General features: G+C 34.3%; 1 protein-coding gene across 1 annotated transcript in view; it reads left to right on the top strand.

The window, feature by feature from the left end:
• The first annotated feature begins 2,115 nt into the window (after nucleotides 1–2,115).
• Nucleotides 2,116–19,353, top strand: part of LOC144445559 (laminin subunit alpha-5-like) — a 104,996-nt gene continuing 87,758 nt past the window's right edge. The window contains exon 1 of the mRNA XM_078135162.1: nucleotides 2,116–2,529. Within this exon, the coding sequence (XP_077991288.1) occupies nucleotides 2,134–2,529 (396 nt within the window). The 5' untranslated portion in view covers nucleotides 2,116–2,133. The remainder of the gene's footprint in view (nucleotides 2,530–19,353) is intronic.

The raw sequence follows: 19,353 nt of genomic DNA on the forward strand, positions 1-19,353 counted from the left end.
GAGTGTACTAAATATGTGCTGTATTTCATTCCTAGGTCATAAGTGTATTGTCGACATTCAGCTAAACAGAAATGTTTCCATTTATTATTTTTGCATTGCTTGAATGCATGTGTCGTGTGTGCATGTGTGTGTGTGTGTGTGTGTGTGTGTGTGTGTGTGTGTGTGTGTGTGTGTGTGTGTGTGTGTGTGTGTGTGTGTGTGTGTGTGTGCACATGTGTGTGTATGTGTGTGTTTGTGTTTGTGTGTGTGTGGGTGTGTGTGTATATGTGTGTGTGTGTGTGTGGGTATATATGTGTGTGTTTGTGTGTGTGTGTGTGTGTGTGTGGGTATATATGTGTGTGTTTGTGTGTGTGTGTGGGTATATATGTGTGTGTGTGCATTTGAATGTGTATGTTCCAGTCTTTTTTGACCTATTGTACTTTCATCATTTCTTTCTGTAAACTATTTGATGTTTCATCTTCCAACTGATTGGTAATTTCCGATATTTTTTCACTTGAGTGAATCTTCCATATTCCAACTTATCTCATTACATGATGACATCAGATTGTAGTACTTTCTCATCTCTATATACGAAAGAAACCAGGAATCACAAAAACAGATAAATAAAATTTTTCTTCATTTGGTGGGAAGATGATGATGATGATGATGATGATGATGATGAAAGTTAAAAAATAAAGAAGTAGTAGAAAGGCTACACATTTCATGGAGTATGGTTCTCGCAGACAAATTGTAATGTAATACACTTTCCATGGTTTAACTCGCAAAGTGATAGGAATAAATGAAGAGAAATAGGGTATAGCGCCCTCCCTCGGCTCATCAGAATTTGAGTAATATCCACAGTAATGATATACCGAATGTTCTTCAACTTAGCGCTGGAAATATACGATTGGAGGTTTCAGACACGTCTTCAAAAACTGTTAAGGACGTATTGGAAACCTCGAAGCGTATATTTTCAGCGCTAACTTCAACTTGAAGTCAATCACGACGCAGCATCGTGTATATACAATACAATATAATCATGATAAGGCATATGACATATACTCGGTAATAAGAGAATTGAGAAAACTCTTTCAGTCAGCTCACAACATAACAATTCAAAACAACTTGTTATATGATGGAATACATTTTGATACAAAACCTAACTGATTACATTTGTAAAATCAAATGTTCAAAAAACGGCCAGATTGTTTATTTACATCGATTTTTTAAAATAAATTGTCGGTTGTTTTTCCCCCAATTTTGTTGTTGTTGCTGGAGTGAAGTAAAAATCGAAAATAAATATCAACTAATATCAACTTGTGTATGTCAAGTCGTTTGACCGTCTCCCAACTCCTGGCTTAGTAGGGTTTTAATAATGTTGTATACAGACAGAGAAAGACCCAAATCTGGGAAGGCGGCGATCACTCTCAGAACAATAAAATCAAAAACAAACGACAATAAACGAAGGAAATACAGATAAAAAATAATTCGAGGTGTATTCACCACATCAGAAAGACCTACCCAAAACTCAGTCCCAACCCTAAATCCGTTAATTTGATAACCGAAGGTAGAACAATTTTATATAATACTTTATTCAAAAAGACACAGGAAAGTATTAGAACTACATTTTAAGATGTATAGAAACTTTTGAATGGGATTAAAAAGACCCAGACTATGATGAAATATTTATCATCGAGGAAACCTCCGGGGGAAACGTCGTAGTCGAATTTCAATTATTCTGGTTTTCCTCCTATGAAATGTTCGAGTCGAAAGTTTCAATAAAACTCACACGATTGTACACAGCGTCGTCTTCGAACTTCCTTGCTGAACCCACGTGTGTTTTAGGATGAAATTAGCAAAATATTCTGTGGTTTAAAATTTTCCTAAGAACAGAAAACTAGGCAATTTTCACACTCTATTTTCACACGGATATCCTAATATATTTTATTATATATATTTGTTAATGGGATTACAGATGTAAATTCAAAGGTGTATTTATATCATTTGAATCAACACGAGGATAACCTCTCAACCGTAAACTTCCACACCTCTATGTATAAATGGTTCAGTCCAAAACAAAAGCGAGGTCGTAGAGTGCAACAACTTTGAAGTGTTTCTCAGCTGGGGTCAGTGAGGTTGTGTAGCTAGCTAGCCATGGCGGGCTCGAGTTATCTCGTAGTTTTCAATCTGTACCTTCAAATTATAGCGATCGGACTCAAAACAGTGACCGATGGCCAGATTTTGGACCCCCCTTACTTCAACATTGCGACAGGGAAAACTATTGAAGCAACTTCAACATGTGGAGAAGGAGTAGCTGGACCGGAACTGTTTTGTAAGTTGACTGGAAACACAGGTACAGAAACTCTGTATGGTGAAAGACATATGAATTTAATACAGGGGCAGTATTGCGATTTCTGCAATCCGAGTAGCTCATCTCAAGCTCATCCAGCATATCACGCGATCGACGGGACAGAACGATGGTGGCAAAGTCCCCCTTTATCAAGAAGTCTGGATTTCAACGAAGTTAATATAACCATCGATTTCGGACAGGTAGGCCAATATATTACGAACAAAAATCCATCATTTTTTTGAAGAGCTATCTTTGGTTGTCATAGAGTCGCTGTTTTCTTGCAACATGTCAAATTTAGAGAAATACTTAAATTATACGGGGAAATTACAAGGTCCTATAAAGAATGTTACTTGTGGGGTACTGCTACATTGAGGGAAGATAAATATGAATGAAAACGAAAGAAAACTGAAAAATTATTACGTGATGTAATGTCTACATGTGTGTGAAGAGTTGTAAAGTTGCAGAAGTAAAAATATGCATGTCTACAAAAACACCGGTAATGTAATCGGTCACGGTGTCTTGACGTAAATAAGAGATTAGTCGCTAAAGACAGGCCTGACAGACGCGATCATTGAAAGCACGTAATTAGAAAGAATCCCTCATATCAACATTGACTCATTAACATTCAGAATTCACGCTTTCTGTATTGTCTATGAGATTGCAGGTGGCCAGACGTTTTGTGTAGGTGTGAAAAGACTGTTAAATGCTAAGCACTCAGTTACCACAGGTCGTCGGCTAGCGATTTCAGAGAGCGATAAATCACCTTGCGCGTTCGAAGACCTCAACTTTTTTTGTAAAAAAGTACACTAATATATATGTCTTTATATAGAGCTCGACCCTTGAATTCGTCAGTAGACTGTACAGTAGAGCTTTTTATTTTATTTTGAATAGTCCGCAGGGCTGGCGTAGTCAAGGCTATTTCTTTCATGCGACAGTATATAAGACTAAAGCCTCTCTAAAGGGGGCTTTACTATGCTTTGAAATCAAAAGTATTGTTAAAATGTATAAAAAATACTCCCCCATTTAAAATGACAGACAGACCCGTCACGGTAGGTCTGCATTCATTGATATACATTCAAATGACAGTCAATGGCTACATAATAGTTGCAGCACAAAAGTGATTGTTTGGAGAGAAAACAAGATCCCCTACATACAAGTTGAATGCATTTGTGTATAAACAATGATTTACCCCAGTTCAGGAATTGATTTGGTGGTGTAAACCCTGGCGGGAAAAACATACAGTGCGGGATAAAAGTACTAGCATTTTATAGGGCAGCCAGACCAGGCCATGATCAGACCAATATTGTATTTAGCTGGACAGCCTGGGATCATATAGACCCTCCACCAAGTGGAGAGTCTATGCTGGGAATATAACATGAATTGCAACTTTTGTTGTGTGTTTGTTAACGATTTGTTTTCTTAGTAATTGTGTCTATTGTTTGTGGTAGGATTTGTTACCATAACATAAGTCATAAAGAGATTATACTCAGTCACAAGTTATGAATCTTACTCAAATTCCAATGGAGAAACATATGAATTAGTTTGTGTGGCCTGGCATTTGGTATCTGGCATGTCATATCCAAAGATTCCTTTACAGTTTTTGATATCAATTTCATAAAAATATATATATATAGATTATGGGAATATATAGCTATGATGATATGACAGTATTGATAGCTTAAACTTGAAGGGGCACAAGCTGAGTTTATATATTTATGGGCATAGATTTTTGCTGCATATTTGAAAGATACTTGCAGTATTCTACTTACTGAAGCACACTTTAACAACTACTTGCAGTTAACTGGACTCAAACCTGGTATTTAGATATAACATATATTAATTGTCCGATGACATAATTTATTATACATATAAAAAATATCAAAGAAACCCCTGCAATGCAATCAACTGTTCTAATAATGAAGACAATTGTAATGTGATAGAAGACATGTATTGACATTAACCAGCATACTAGAATAGTTTAACCAAGGTTTTTGACTAGGGAAAACTGTTACAAACTTATCTTATGATATTTAGAGGATTGTTATCAAATTTAATCATAGAAATTAATCAAATTTAATCATAGAAATTAATCAAATTTAATCATAAAAACTCTGAGTGGTTTGATTGACTGAGAAAGGAGTCTGAAAATTCCATGATTGTAATATCCGTCTCATTGTTACAAAGAACTGATTTAAAGGCCCATGTCAGATAAGGATAAAGCGTGGGTGAGAAAAGTTGTCTGGCAGCGCTAAAACTGAAACTTCACTTTATGAATTTCTGACTACCAGGCATAGAAGTTAAATTTAAGAACTATAGATCAAACATATCTGGTAACTATAGTAAAATAATGGGGAATTGTGTTAAGTTGTACCATCTTACTGCCCTAAACAATATATATGTGTGTATGTGTGTGTGTGTGTGTGTGTGTGTGTGTGTGTGTGTGTGTGTGTGTGTGTGTGTGTGTGTGTGTGTGTGTTTGTGTGTTTGTGTGTGTGTGTGTGTGTGTATGTATATGTATATGTATATGTGTGTGTGTGTGTATATATATATATATATATATATATATATATATATATATATATATATATATGTATATATATATATATATATATATATATATATATATATATATATATATATATATATATATATATATATATATATATATATATATATATATATATATATATATATATATATATATATGTGATAGGATTCAGCTGACATTGTATTCCAATACATGTACAAAGTATATCAATGTATCCAATAAAAAAATGCAGATAGTTATAAAAAATATATAAAAAAATGATGTCAGCATATGTGCTTACCAGGATTATGATACAAGACTGTGAGATCTCAGACAAAATCTTTTACATCAGGAACTGTGTACTTGGTTTTTACCTATTAGTCTTGGCCAGCTGATTTCATGGCATGAGAACAGCAACGTTGAAATGTATGGATTATGCCTTCAAGTACAAGATAGTAAAACTCTGACTGGCTGCTTGGATACCAGCAATCTGTAAAGGAAATTCTTTTCATTTCAGCGTATTACATTTTATAACAACTTAGTACAACTGATATGAATAGTTGATAGACAGTGAAGCTTCACAAATTGCATTGGTGTTAAAGATACAATTGCCATACTCGTTTTTGATGTTGTAACTTGTAGCCAGATTTTGTTTGTAAAGCCTGTTTATGGAGCTGTCCAGATACATTGTAAGTTGTTAGCGAGGGCTAGGAGGTATGATGAGCTAACGATATATCTCGACAGTGCCATAAACAGACTATAGTCTGTAAATCCAATAAATATAGAACTTTAAACTAAGATTCAATCTATAATATTGTGAACCATATATTTATACCCCATCACAAATAGAGGAATAAAAATTAAAGATGCCCACTAATTTCAAAACTGTGCAAAAGTTGCATTGTTTTGCTGAGTTGCTAATTTGTGACATTTTAAGTGAGAGTTATTATAATATATATGTTTTGATATTTGAAGTACATTATAATTCAGACACACATCAAGACTGATTGGATTACTGAATACATAAACAAAGATTTGTTATTGTTAAGTCATGTTTTTTCCTGGAATTCCAAGATATGTCTATTTCATAGTGATCAATGATTATGAGAAGGTCCCTACATGCCTAATCACTGAATTAAAACCAACCCATAATTCACCACAAAGGCCAAACAATTAAAAGGACATCAAATCATAATTATATGCATAGATAGTAAACAAGAGACAGTTATTCTCTGTCAGCAAAAAAAGGTGGAATTTTGAGGTGACCCCTAAGAATGTGGAATTCTCTTTGCTGTATATATGTCACAAAGTGAAAGAATATCTGTTTTTTCTCATTAGGACATTCCACAGTTGTGTTCTGATGTAGTTTCACCTTCAGTTCCTTTCTGCATCACTGACTTTTAGCAAAGAAGTCAGCTTAATTAACCTGTTATTGTAGCTTTCTACAGAGTAAAGAAGGCATCCTTAATTTATCATCACATGCTTGTCACAATAACAAAAATGTCAGTGTTTTTTACTAAGAGACAAGGATTGTGAGTAACAGAGAGGGAAATCAGGTTGAATTTAGACTTTTTTTGAATGATAATAAGTTAATTACTGTGAACGTTTATATGACTCTAGGGTAACGCATGTAGGTGAAACATTTTTGTTCAAAAATAAATCAGATTCATGTAGGAATGAATGTACAATCAATTTAACAAGTAAATTACATTAAGTAGAGTACAGGTAATTGTGGAATAAATGTTTATTTAATTTAATTAAGTGTGAGTAAACACATTAATTTATTTGCATATTAAAGTGATGTGCACTGTAGCAAGAACATCTGTTTTTGATTGGTCTGAAAAAAGGTGCTCCAAAGTGTGAAAAATTATCTTTTGTAAAATATGTAAAATACAGTACATATATTCATGTTAGGGTGAATTTATTTAATTCTGTGTTTCTCATGATATGACTGACTTTTATTCCTTCAATATGGTGAAATAATTAAAAAAAATTGATGCCCTCTATGGCAGGATTAGGAAAAAATCACATCACTGATTGTACAATGGCATTCCCACTTAAGTGTGTGTTTGAGTGAAAATTATCATTTATTGCTGATTTGGGAATGTTGATAAAACTAGTGGTTCAAAGTTACCTACTTACTTTAATTTCCATTTATCTAAGTCATTCAGAATGTTAAAATATAATTATGAATTGAAAGAATCACCAACATATACATACATGTATACTAACTTTTTTTAAACTTGTTAGTTAAAATTTTTAACCGACCGATTAACCCAACATTTTTAAGGTGTTATGGTTAGAAACATAGAATTAAGTATGAGTGGCCTTAACTGCTACACTTCAAGGCAATGCTAATGTTATGGTTAGAAACAAAGAATTAAGTATGAGTGGCCTTTAACTGCTACACTTCAAGGCAATGCTAATGTTATAGAGACATAATGTGTAAGAATGTATATGTAGATGTTGATCTCACACAACTTCAGTAGTATGAGGACTTGGGTTCTAAACTTTGAAGTGTTAAAATCCTGAAATGTCACTCTAATAGCCACTTTGAAAGGTTAAACCCAATATGTCAGCTATCTTCAACTTTTTTGGATTTAAAACACTTTACCTAACAAGCTGTAAGAAGTACTATCAGCATACACTGAAAAATTTACCTCATTTGGAAATCTGTAAAAGGCATTACTATTCTTTGCGTCATTTTGTAGTTAGGCTGTGGTGTGCTCACTTAAGTATACTTTCCAGTTCAAATTACAGCCACAAAAATGTTAATAAGATCTAGGACACATCTCAAAAATAAACAGTAAATGAATTCATTGATCCTTTACAATGTAAAACTTTGAACCAAGACATTCTTGGTATGGATTCTGAATTTCACCTGCTTGCCCATCCTTAAAGCCGTGTGTTGGAACGTGAAAGAAATTTTAAGGGGGGGGGGGGGTCTAGTAAGGCTTGCATATATTTCCATACTTTGTACCATAATTTAGACAGGAACCCTGGTAACAGAGAGGGAAATCTGGTAAAACTTGTATAAATTTCAATGTCTTGTATCATAACTTTTGGTAAGGAACCATAGTAACAGAGGTGGGAAATCTGCTAAGACTTGCATAGTTTTCAATACCTTGTACCATACGTTTGGCAGAGAACGTAGTAACAGAGGGGAAGGGGAGGGGAGGGGGGAGGGGGGAGGGGGAAATCTGTTAAAGCTTCATAAATTTCCATACATCATAAATTTCCATACTTTTGGTGGAGAAAACAAGTAAGACTAACATCTAGGAAGTAAATGTGATAAAACTTGCATAAATAGAGGAGTTTATTATGAAAATTACTGTCAATCCAACCATAATGATGAACTAATTTGGAAACATGGATTTCGGAATATGTCAAATTGGGGGTTGATAAGGAAAATTTGACAAGTCCTTTAAGCTACAGAAGTTAAAACTTTATTACTTATTACAGGTATACATTTCTATAATACCATAATTATGATGTAGAATGTTGGTAAAATACATGTATCATGTGAACTCTGTTAAAATTTACCTACGTACTGCTCTTTGTGGTGAAAATACATTGAGTTATATTAACTGAGGAGGGACTGACTAAACCTCTCCTTACAAAAGAATCTAGAGGTTATCTAGATGTCACTTGTCAACATGACCCTGAAACTTCTGATAAGAGAGAACTATTGATATATGGACGTAGACAACTCTTGTCTATTCTAGGTGTGTCTTTTAATTGCTTCTACTAGTCATGGATAATTCCAGACGTATTATTCGTGAACAAAACAGTCGACATAGTTAAGTTGTCTAATTTCAGACACGTATGTCCTGTACCCGGAATTGTTGGTTTTATTTTAGTAACCTTTACTAACCACAGGAAACCATAGATTTCCTGTCATAAACAAATTTTGGTAACAATAGCAGATTTATTGAAGTTATTCCCCATGTAAATGGAAGAGACATATTTTTGTCTCTTTAAAGTGTTAATTCTTGCAAACTTTGTCAGTTAATTGCCAGAGTTTGTTTTTAAGATTTTAAGTTTGAACTTGGAGGTGTTTACCAGATCATATTGTTTAGGTTATTAACATTGCAACCATGAACACCAGTTGCTAGTGGAGAGTACAACCCAAAATTTCTTGAACTTATGACAGGATACCAACTTACATGTACATGTATTATAATAGGACACATATTCTGTAAAATAGTTACAAGATCGTGGCATTGCCAATTGAGAAAAAACAACAACATGTAGAACAAATTAGTATTATGGGATACATATATTTCTGTAAAATAGTTGCAAGGTCCTGGCATTGCCAATCGAGGAAATACAACAATGTGTAGAAGAAATTCATATTATGGGATACATGTACATATATTTCTGTAAAATGGCAGCTAGTACCACAGATACTCATTGGTGAATGAGTCTCCAAAATTATAGAATTTATTATCCATCTATGGTACATATTTTCTGTAAAAAAGGCAACAGCTGTAAAAAGTACTTGTAGACAATTGAGAAAAAAATCTCCACATGTCTTCACACATGTGTAGAACTTATGAGTAACACATTTTATGTCAAATGGCAGCAACTGCCAAAGGTACTCTTTGAAGAAAACAGTTCCCAGGCTTGTAGAACTTATGAGATAAATGTAGAGTTTGTGCGAATTTGCCACAACCAACAAAGTTACTCATTGCCAATATCCCTTATAGTCTACTTGTAGACCTTGTGAGCTAGACAGTTTGTAAAACATGTAAATGCTATAAATTCTTATCCATGACATAGCTTTGTTATGTCTACATTTCAGTTTTTATGTTGGTATGTGGCATAGCGTTGCATTCGTTTGTTTTATATTTATTTACTCAGTAAGGGCCGTGACTACTTGTATGAATAAACTGTTGATTTGAAAGAACCATCGCCGGAAATGTAAAATGATTGTATGGTTGTATTGCTGGAATGTCTCCACCTTTAGTATTTATTCTTATTGTTATTAGTAGTCCATGCAAGAAGTGCTACATGGTCCTTTCAGTCTGAATTGTTTTGGTGGACAGGTTTACAATAAAATATTGTAGTGTTGGAGTCACGTATTTAGGGCTGATAGTGACGATGAAATAAACTTTTAAGATCTCTCCACACTGTTTGATATTTTCCAACTCTCTCTACTCAATCACATCAACAGTTCAAGAACCTGTCAGTTGTCTTTTTTTCTTACTCATTCAGACCGATTGTGGCCGTGAAGTGGCGTGTGTTTCCTGAACGACTCCCTTGTCAAAACTTGAAAAGAGTGATTGAAAGGTTCCATAGTTACTGAGAACAAGTGTGGCATGTTGTCTTCAATAAGTCTGTTTCCTTTGCTTTGATTTATGCCAGAAGAAAGTGTCTGGGAGACTAGTGTACGCAGATTGCATATTGATGTATACATGGATGTCGACATGTTTGTTTTTCCTGAACAATATATGCCAATGGTGAAGTTGTCAGTATGATGGATGAATTGGCCTAAAAACATTCATGTACTTGTTTGCTGTGTGTGACAGGTTCTTTACTAGATATCAGTACTATCTGTCTGTACATTTGTACTTTTGGATCTTTTTATGCAAATTCAACCATACCAAAAGCAATTTTTATGCAAATTAAACCATACTGAAAGTTATTTTTATGCAAATTTGAGTATTTCAGTAGTCAATATGCAAATAAAGTGTTGTAACCATGATTTGATTTGCTCCTAGATGATCTTTTCACTGAACTGAGTGTACTTTAAACCAGAGTTGTCCGGCGATGTTAGTTTTATGAAAATATTTGCATTCTCGTTGTCTAAACTGAGAAATATCTGTGAGGCATCTATTTGTCTGTGAGAGGGAACGTATAAACACATGTATATTTAGGTTACATTTAGTTTTCTTTTAAAATCTAATTCAATCAAAACAATAAATTGTGAACTGGAGTCTAAAAATTTTAATATCATGAACTGTTATTCCATGAAATTGATTCTTTTACATGTAGCCGATACTGAAAAAATTACACACAGTGTTATTTGTAGAGATGTACACTTATACAATCATATATGTATTAATTAAGTAGGTAAAATCTATCTGTATGTTCCTTAGGTTTTGTGACATGACTTCACCAAAATTATTGATAAACTTCAGAAAGTTATATTACTTGACCCTCCCAGACTCTTTGTTAGAGGGTTCGTCACCAAATTATGTTGAACGGTATGGAACTCAACGCAAGATTGATCCCCCAGGATTTTCCAAATTTGAAATATTACGAAAATAAGAGTTTGAAATTTTTAATAAACTAAACTTAAAATAGTACCCCATCTCAAGTTCATGACCTTTCTTCTATTTCTAAATTGTATTTTTCATTCTCATTATTAGCTTTTAGTCAATAGCAGTATTTAACTATCATATTGGCCTTGTAACTGATCCTGACCCTGGGGAATTGGAGCTAGGAGAAAACTCACCACAGAGAAAAGGGAACAAGACGAATGTAGTAAACATGAACTGAAATGCATGAAAATAGAAGCTGTAATTGAGAAAGGATATGGGTATAATTGCATTGGCAGCTTTTTATGCCTTGACTAAATCAACTAATAGAACATACACAGTGAAATTGTAAACCTTTGCAGAACACACACACAGGATGGTAGGTAAGAGTTAAGTTACTAACAACTAACTAAACAAAGCGTATGTTCACTAAATGTCCAACACTTGTAACAGAGCATACCTTTGTCTGGTCAACATTCAGTGACTTTACAAACTTCTTCACTCTAGATTATAGTATCATAGAATATAGGATATACATGGCCCTGATGTCAAACTTTAAACTTTTATGCAAATGAGATAATTTGCATATGATTAAAATGCAGATACACATATTCCATTCATTTCATTTCATTTGCATTAATTACAATAGATTTTGTGATGTATTTAATTGCATTTGTATAATTGATTACTTTTTTTAGTGTAAATAGTGTAAAAATGAATAATTACGATGATCATGATTTTGTAATTATGTTTTTTGAGTTTGCTTTCCACAAAGGATTAAGGTCATACAACTCTAGTTTTGATCAGGATAGATTTCAGTGAAAATTCGGTCAAATCCTGAGACATTTATTTTAGTTATTATTCCCTAATATTTTTCATTATTCTGCTGGAAAATAGTTGTGACCTAAGGGGCCCTGTCACTGCAAGTCACTAGACAAGTAGTGAGAACCCTTAGCTCACAAGTATTTCGGGCAGAATGAGAAAAATATTGGTCAATAATATAATTATACCTCCTCAAGCATAATTTATGCAAAATTGAGACAAATAATGGCGATTTAGAACGTTTGACTCATATTTTTCAAGCATTGTAGCACCAGACTCAGGTTGTCGTGATGTAGAACGACCAGGGTATAGTATCCATATTTTCTGGTCGAAGACAGTAACTTGGCTTGTGTATGGAATAACTCACATATGGCTGTAAAACCACTGAGATATCAGTAGTACAGTTCATTGTATTGTGATCATAGTTACAGTCCTTCTTGTGTTAATAATACATAGTTGTAAACTAGACACAGGTGCATATTGAATCACTTTCTCTTACCCAAATATTTCCCCTAGAATTGCATTTTTTCTATTTCAGTCCTACATAGTTTGTAGGTTGTTGTATTTACACTATTTTACTCAGAACAAAGTAACTATACAACAGTTGTCTATTGACGACGTCAACCATTTTGCAGACAGACTTCAAAATTAAATAGTGTCTAACTAGTCATGTTAAAGTACCCCAGTACCACACATACCATTCTTTTCTTTCAATGTTTGCATAATTTATAAATATTTGTTGTGACTATTTCTCTTTGTAGACTGATCTTGTTTTGCATATCCTTAGGGTATTTGTTGACCACTTGTAGCAGTAATATAAACGTCTCCCAGCAGTGCATACTAAACAAGAATTCTTTAGAAAAAAACTCAGTGTTCATTACCATTCTGTAATATATACACCACTTGGTCAATAGACGTAGAATTGCCGTCTTTCTGTGACTCCTTGAACTGAACTCTCTAACAAATCCATTGTCTATGTTTCTGTGGTTTTTGAAGTGGTGGTAGTTTAACAACAAGAGATCATTGGCTATGAAATAAGTTAATGCTTATGGCTGGGTTGTTAGTCAGACTTTATTGGCAGTACTTCCATTGTGCCACCAATTCATTTTGGTTCTTGGCATACATGCAACCTTAATATTGTAAATATGTATTTCCAAGAATGGGACACACATTCTAACTAGTTAGTTTGTCACAATTTATTGGCTGGAGTTCCATTTTTTTAGTAAATTTTTATTTTTGTCAGCATGTAATAACATTAATATCATAAATAGGTATTTCTAAGAATGGAACACACATTCTAACTAGTTAGTTGTAGTTTGTCAGAATTAATTGGCAGAAGTGCCATATTTTCAGTAAGTTTTTTAGTTTTGTCGGCATATAACCTCAATATCATAAATAGATATTTACATGAATATGAAACAACTGATACCTTTAAACCATTTCTGTGATACAAGCATTTCTACAAATTACAAATTAAAGTTTTACAAATCTAAGTTTTCATTTAACAGCCAAAATATGTACAATGTAGTATTTCTGTCATAGTGCCCAAGTCGCTATCCCAGTGATGAAAGTTTATAACTACATAGTACAAATCTCACCCCAACCCTACCCCCACCCCATCCCCTTCCTAGGGCCCCACCCTGCTTTAGATTGCTGTTGTTCTTTCTTGTGATTAAACTTAAAACTTCAAGTTGTACAGATATATTCTAACACATAACAGTGATTTTTACTACACATCAAAATGAATGTTATTTAAACATTCTCATTGTAGAAGAAAATTGGCCAGACTTTAAATTTGTATAACTTGTCTATACTTTAACTGTACAAATGTTAGCTCTACCTTCCCACAGTGTGGACCACACTTTAAGTTTCAATAAAATTACTCATAATTCTGGAAATGTCTCAGTGTAGATATTGCAACTTTAAAACAATACAAATATTTAGCCATGTTCTACAAAGAAATGAGCACAATTTAAATGAAAATTATGAAAATGTTTACTCCAATTACTAGATTTTGATTTAAATGAAAGTTGTGCAAATATTTGACTGCAAACATACTGTATCAGACCACACTAGAAGTTCAAATCACACAAATGGTGAACATGTTTGTCTGACTTGGACCACTTTGCTAATATTACACCAGTACTAGAGACTTTTACACAAATTTGACAACATCTTAGATCAAAATTGGCAATTCTTACTGCATTGCGTGAAGGTAGACAGCAATTCAAATTAAATGGCCATGCAAATATTGGCTTTAGTTTGCACAAATTTACACCACACTTCAAATTAAAGTTATCCAAATATTGGTCTCTACAGGTGGAATTAAATAGTACTCAACATTAGAGTGCTACCTATGTTAGCTGCAATGTCAGAAGACCACACTTCAAATAGATATCACCCAAATAATGGTTTCTTTTGAAATGTATGTTCTTAACAAAACTCAGCTACAAATGTTAGCACCTTTTGCATAAGTTTCACCACTCTTAAAATAAAAACGTTCCAAATAGTGATTGCCATTCAGTTTGTTTGTTGACTTTTAGCAAAAACTCTGAATATAAATTGTTCGTAAATTGTAACATCAATTGCAGAAGACAACACTTTATAGATATTGACCAAATATTATAAAGTCACCGTTTTAAACAAAACTAAACGTTATGGTTTACAAGTTTAAACTTCAATTGTAAAGTTAGGAGCACACTTCCAACAAATAACTAGCCCCCTCTAATGATAGACACATTTTGTTGTTGTGAGTCAAAATGATAAAAACTGGCATTTCTTGTGAGTCACCACACAGTAAGGGATAGGGAAGACCAAATTTTGGCACATCACTAGAAATTGTGTGCATCAGTAACACGTCAAATTGGCTTAATAGAGGTCACACTGGTCCCAAATATTGGTTGCTGTTAGTTGACTTTTAAAAGTAAAATACCAATTACCATGCAAAATTTTGGCTCCAACCAAATTATTAAATACAATTGCTAGTAGAAATGATCAAATAGTGGTCACTGTGGGTGGGATTGTAACAAAACTAAGTTGTTCAGACAGAGTAGTTCTATATACATAATTAAAACATGTTGTCACTGTTATAACATGACACGACTTTTAACATTTCTAAGACACCATATATCAATTTATTCAAATGTTGGCGCCAACTGCGTTATTTAGACCAAACTTCAAATTCAGATGTTCAAATATTCACCCACTGTGTACATAGGCAAACAAGGCTGACAAAAACTCACCATTGTATGCTAGAATAACAAGTTGATGTAAATTATAAGTTATTATCACTGTCTCTGAGTAAAGTCATCCTACATCAGAGTCACTATCAAAAACTTTATCAGCAGTGTGTCCTGTAGTTTCTTTTTTTTTATCTTTAATATTATTTAATAATTTTGTCTATACTTTGATTTTCAATTTTACTTTTTTCATCTGAGGTTTGTAACCTTTAGTAATTCCTCTTGGAATTATTAGGTGTTCCAGTAAACTTACTAATTTAGTGAAGGACAAAAGTTTTTATAGTCAGTCAAAATAATAGAATTGTATTTGTATAGTCACCACATAGTATTGGGATTACCAAATGTTGGTGTGTTCTAAGAAGATAGTTTTGTATCAGTGGTACATCAAAGATAGATTTGTATCAGTGGTACATCAAAGATAGCTTTGTATCAGTGGTACATCAAAGATAGTTTTTATTATTATTATTATTTAAACTTTATTACAGACCCATGGTCCAGAGAAGAACAAAAATATACCACAAGACAGCATAATTTTTACATAACAGACAAATACAAACAGAAAATATTACAACAGGTATTATTTTAAAAGGAAAAAAAAATCAATGTAAAATCTTCAACCAGTGGGCCTGAAGCCCACAGAACCGTACATCACAAGTAATAACACGATTAATCAGAACATTTTGGCTGTCAAAAAGACGTAGCATAAACCTAAATGCCGCCTTTCTTCTCAAAACAGAGAGAGAATTAACTGAATTGGAGACAAATGTATTAGATGCACTGGCAGAACTTGGAAGTCCTATCAGTCTCCGGAACGCATTGTTGTGACAGACAATTATATTTTGCATACTACTTACATTGAAGTCACACCATAAATGGTTTCCGTAAATGTTATTGCAAAACGCTGTGAGGAGACGCAGTTTCACCGATATAGTACATGCAGAAAACTTTCTCAATAAAAAGTTGGCTCTACCACAAAGTGCTCTACGCTGTTTCAAAATATCCTGATTGTCTTTCAGGTCATCAGTAAAAACATGTCCCAAGTAATTAAAACTTGATACGAATTCGAGAAGATTCCCACAAAGGTTGATTGGGGGAATGACAGACAGTTTTGTGGATGCCTTAAAGTGTACACATTTAGATTTTCTAGCATTATAAATGATATCATGATCATCAGCATATTGTTCACAGATATTAATAAGTTTTCTGAGGCCTTTGATAGATGGAGAGATGAGACACATATCGTCCGCATATGACAAGTTATTAATTGCAATTCCACCCACTTCACAACCAACCCTGGCACGAGACAGTGACCTGTTAAGAGAATCAACATAAACATTGAAAAGAAATGGGGATAAGATTCCCCCTTGTCGAACTCCATTAGATACGTTAAAAGACATGGAAAGAGAATTTGACCAACGAGTACAAAACTTTTGTATTACAAACCAATTTGAAAGTAGCCGAACAATATAGGTCGGCACTGATCTGTCAATCATTTTCTTTAAGAGAGTCCAGTGATTCACTCTATCGAACGCCTTTTCAGCGTCAAGGAAACATACGAAAACTGGGCTGCCATTCGACTTATAATACCTGATTGTCTCTTTAAGTAGAAATATACACATATCAGTGCCATGAGCTTTCTTAAAACCAAATTGATTGTCAGATGTATACAAGTTATGTTCGCATCTACAAAGTAAAACATATTCAAGAACCTTTGAAAACATGCTAGTTAGAGCAATGGGTCGGTAGTTGTTCTTGTTCGAGAGATCTGAAGTTTTATCTTTAACTATGGGAACAAGAATAACATTTGCAATACTATCTGGTACTTCACCGTGGACAAGCATGGCAGAAAAGCAAAGGGCAACATGAACTGCCAGTCTATTACTTGCATACTTGAGATGCTCGGCACCCAGGCCATCAGAGCCTGGAGACGTACCAGATGGAAGGTCATTGAAAAACTTACGAATTTCATCAGTATTTACATTTAACTCTTGTGAAAAGACACAATTTTCAAACGCATTCTCTACCTCAGACTTATGCTTCAAATTACTGACAGAATTCAACAGATATTTAAAATGACTGCCCCACATGTCCGCTATTTGTTGTTCACCAGCTGCATCGTTTATACTCGTTGCTAGGGGAACTCTTTTATTATTGATGTCAGCAACTGCGGCCCAAAATTGTCTATGATCATTTTGCAGCAGCGCACGAGCCATTCCATCTGCACGATTTTGCGTTTCATCTTTCCGACATTGTCTCAGAGCATATTTAAATCGAGATTTACATTGACGCATATAATCAGCTACTGGTCCAAATCGAGGCTTTAAGTCGGCTTTCCATGCTACATATGCTTGTCTGGCATTCCTATGTGCTTCCTTGACAAAGTCGTTCCATCCGGGTATTGGATGGAAATGAGTGGCTTTTGTTTTGTATCAGTGGTACATCAAAGTGACTTTAGAGGGTACACTTTAGAGGGTACACATACGGTGTACTAGTCAACGTGATTTGGACAGGTTTTATCTGAGGTAAACTCCCCCATTAAAGATTATTTGTCAAGAGCTTGGTGATAATGTAGCACTTACATGGTAACTGTCAATACTAGATTAATATTAAACAACTTTCATTTAATCTTTGTATGTGGAGGTGTGAAACAACATATACACACATATGGTTGAATTAAATCTGTGGAGGTGTGAAACAACGATATACACACATATGGTTGAATTAAATCTCTGTGGAGGTGTGAAACAACATATACACACATATGGTTGAATTAAATCTCTGTGGAGGTGTGAAACAACATATACACACGTATGGCTGTATTCAATCTGTGGAGGTGTGAAACAACGATATACACACGTATGGTTGTATTAGATCTCTGTGGAGGTGTGAAACAACATATACACACATATGGCAGTATTAAATCTCTGTGGAGGTGTGAAACAACATATACACACATATGGCAGTATTAAATCTCTGTGGAGGTGTGAAACAACATTATACACACATATGGCAGTATTAAATCTCTGTGGAGGTGTGAAACAACATATACACACATATGGCAGTATTAAATCTCTGTAGAGGTGTGAAATGTGCATGTACTAGAACTGAAGTAATACCAGTGTTTTGGCGATGTGCCAAGTCCAGAATTGAGGAACATGTACAAATACAAATGGTACACTATGGGTAAATTACTTAGAACCAAACTACACCATCTAATACTTCAATGGTGATGTACTCTAAAAGACTAAAACCAAACTACACCTAATTCATGTACGACTCTCTCCAACCTACACTTGGTGTTACAGGGCTTGAAACTAACGTTTTTCTTTGTTAGTCCTAGTGGGCTACCAATTTTCAGAAAGTGGTAGCCCAAAGATGGTGACCAGTAGTTCCATATTCCTGAACTGAAACCAGAGTTCCTCTATTGGAAATAAGTGTGTTATTAGAATACTTTTATGTCTGTAAATCTTCCATCCTTTAAATCATCACATATCATTGGTAGCCTGAGTGGGCTTCATCACATAATCAGTGGTAGCCTGAGTGTGCTGCCAGCTGCAAATTATGGTAGTCCCATGACAAGAACTGGTAGTCTGTGGACACGGGACTACTGTTAATTTCGATCCCTGTGTTTTAGTATGGTATTGAAACTCTGCCGTTAACAGCTATGGGTATCCATTTGTTAAAAGAATTAAGAACAGGTGAAATGACTGGTATTGGTAGCCTGCTGAGCAGAGTGATGAGTGACTAAAATTGTGTTAATGTGAATACAATAGAAGGACATTAAGTGTGGTACATTCAACTGATCTTCAGTTTCTTATTGAAGAAACTTTTAAAATGTATTCAATGACAATAGTCTACTGTGTACTATTAAGGTACCCTAGTATGGAGCCAGTGTAGGGACAGTGGATGAGCCAGCAGATAATACGACAGTATCCTAGCTGCTATGTTCACCACCATCTTTTAACTGACTGTGATATAAGAAATTTTCAACAATCCCAAAATATTCTTGCCTTGGAACCCCCCCCCCCCCCCCACTTTTAATTGGGTATTTAGTATTCATGATACTTCATTGAATCCATGTGGTTTATTTGGATGCATTCAAGGTTTTCTATCAATGTCAGAGCTTGGTACCTAGCTGAGTTGGTTGATGGCCACAGGGTTTCATGCTGTGAA

Source organism: Glandiceps talaboti, chromosome 14, assembly GCF_964340395.1.
Source record: "Glandiceps talaboti chromosome 14, keGlaTala1.1, whole genome shotgun sequence".
NCBI classification, from domain to species: Eukaryota; Metazoa; Hemichordata; class Enteropneusta; family Spengelidae; genus Glandiceps; species Glandiceps talaboti.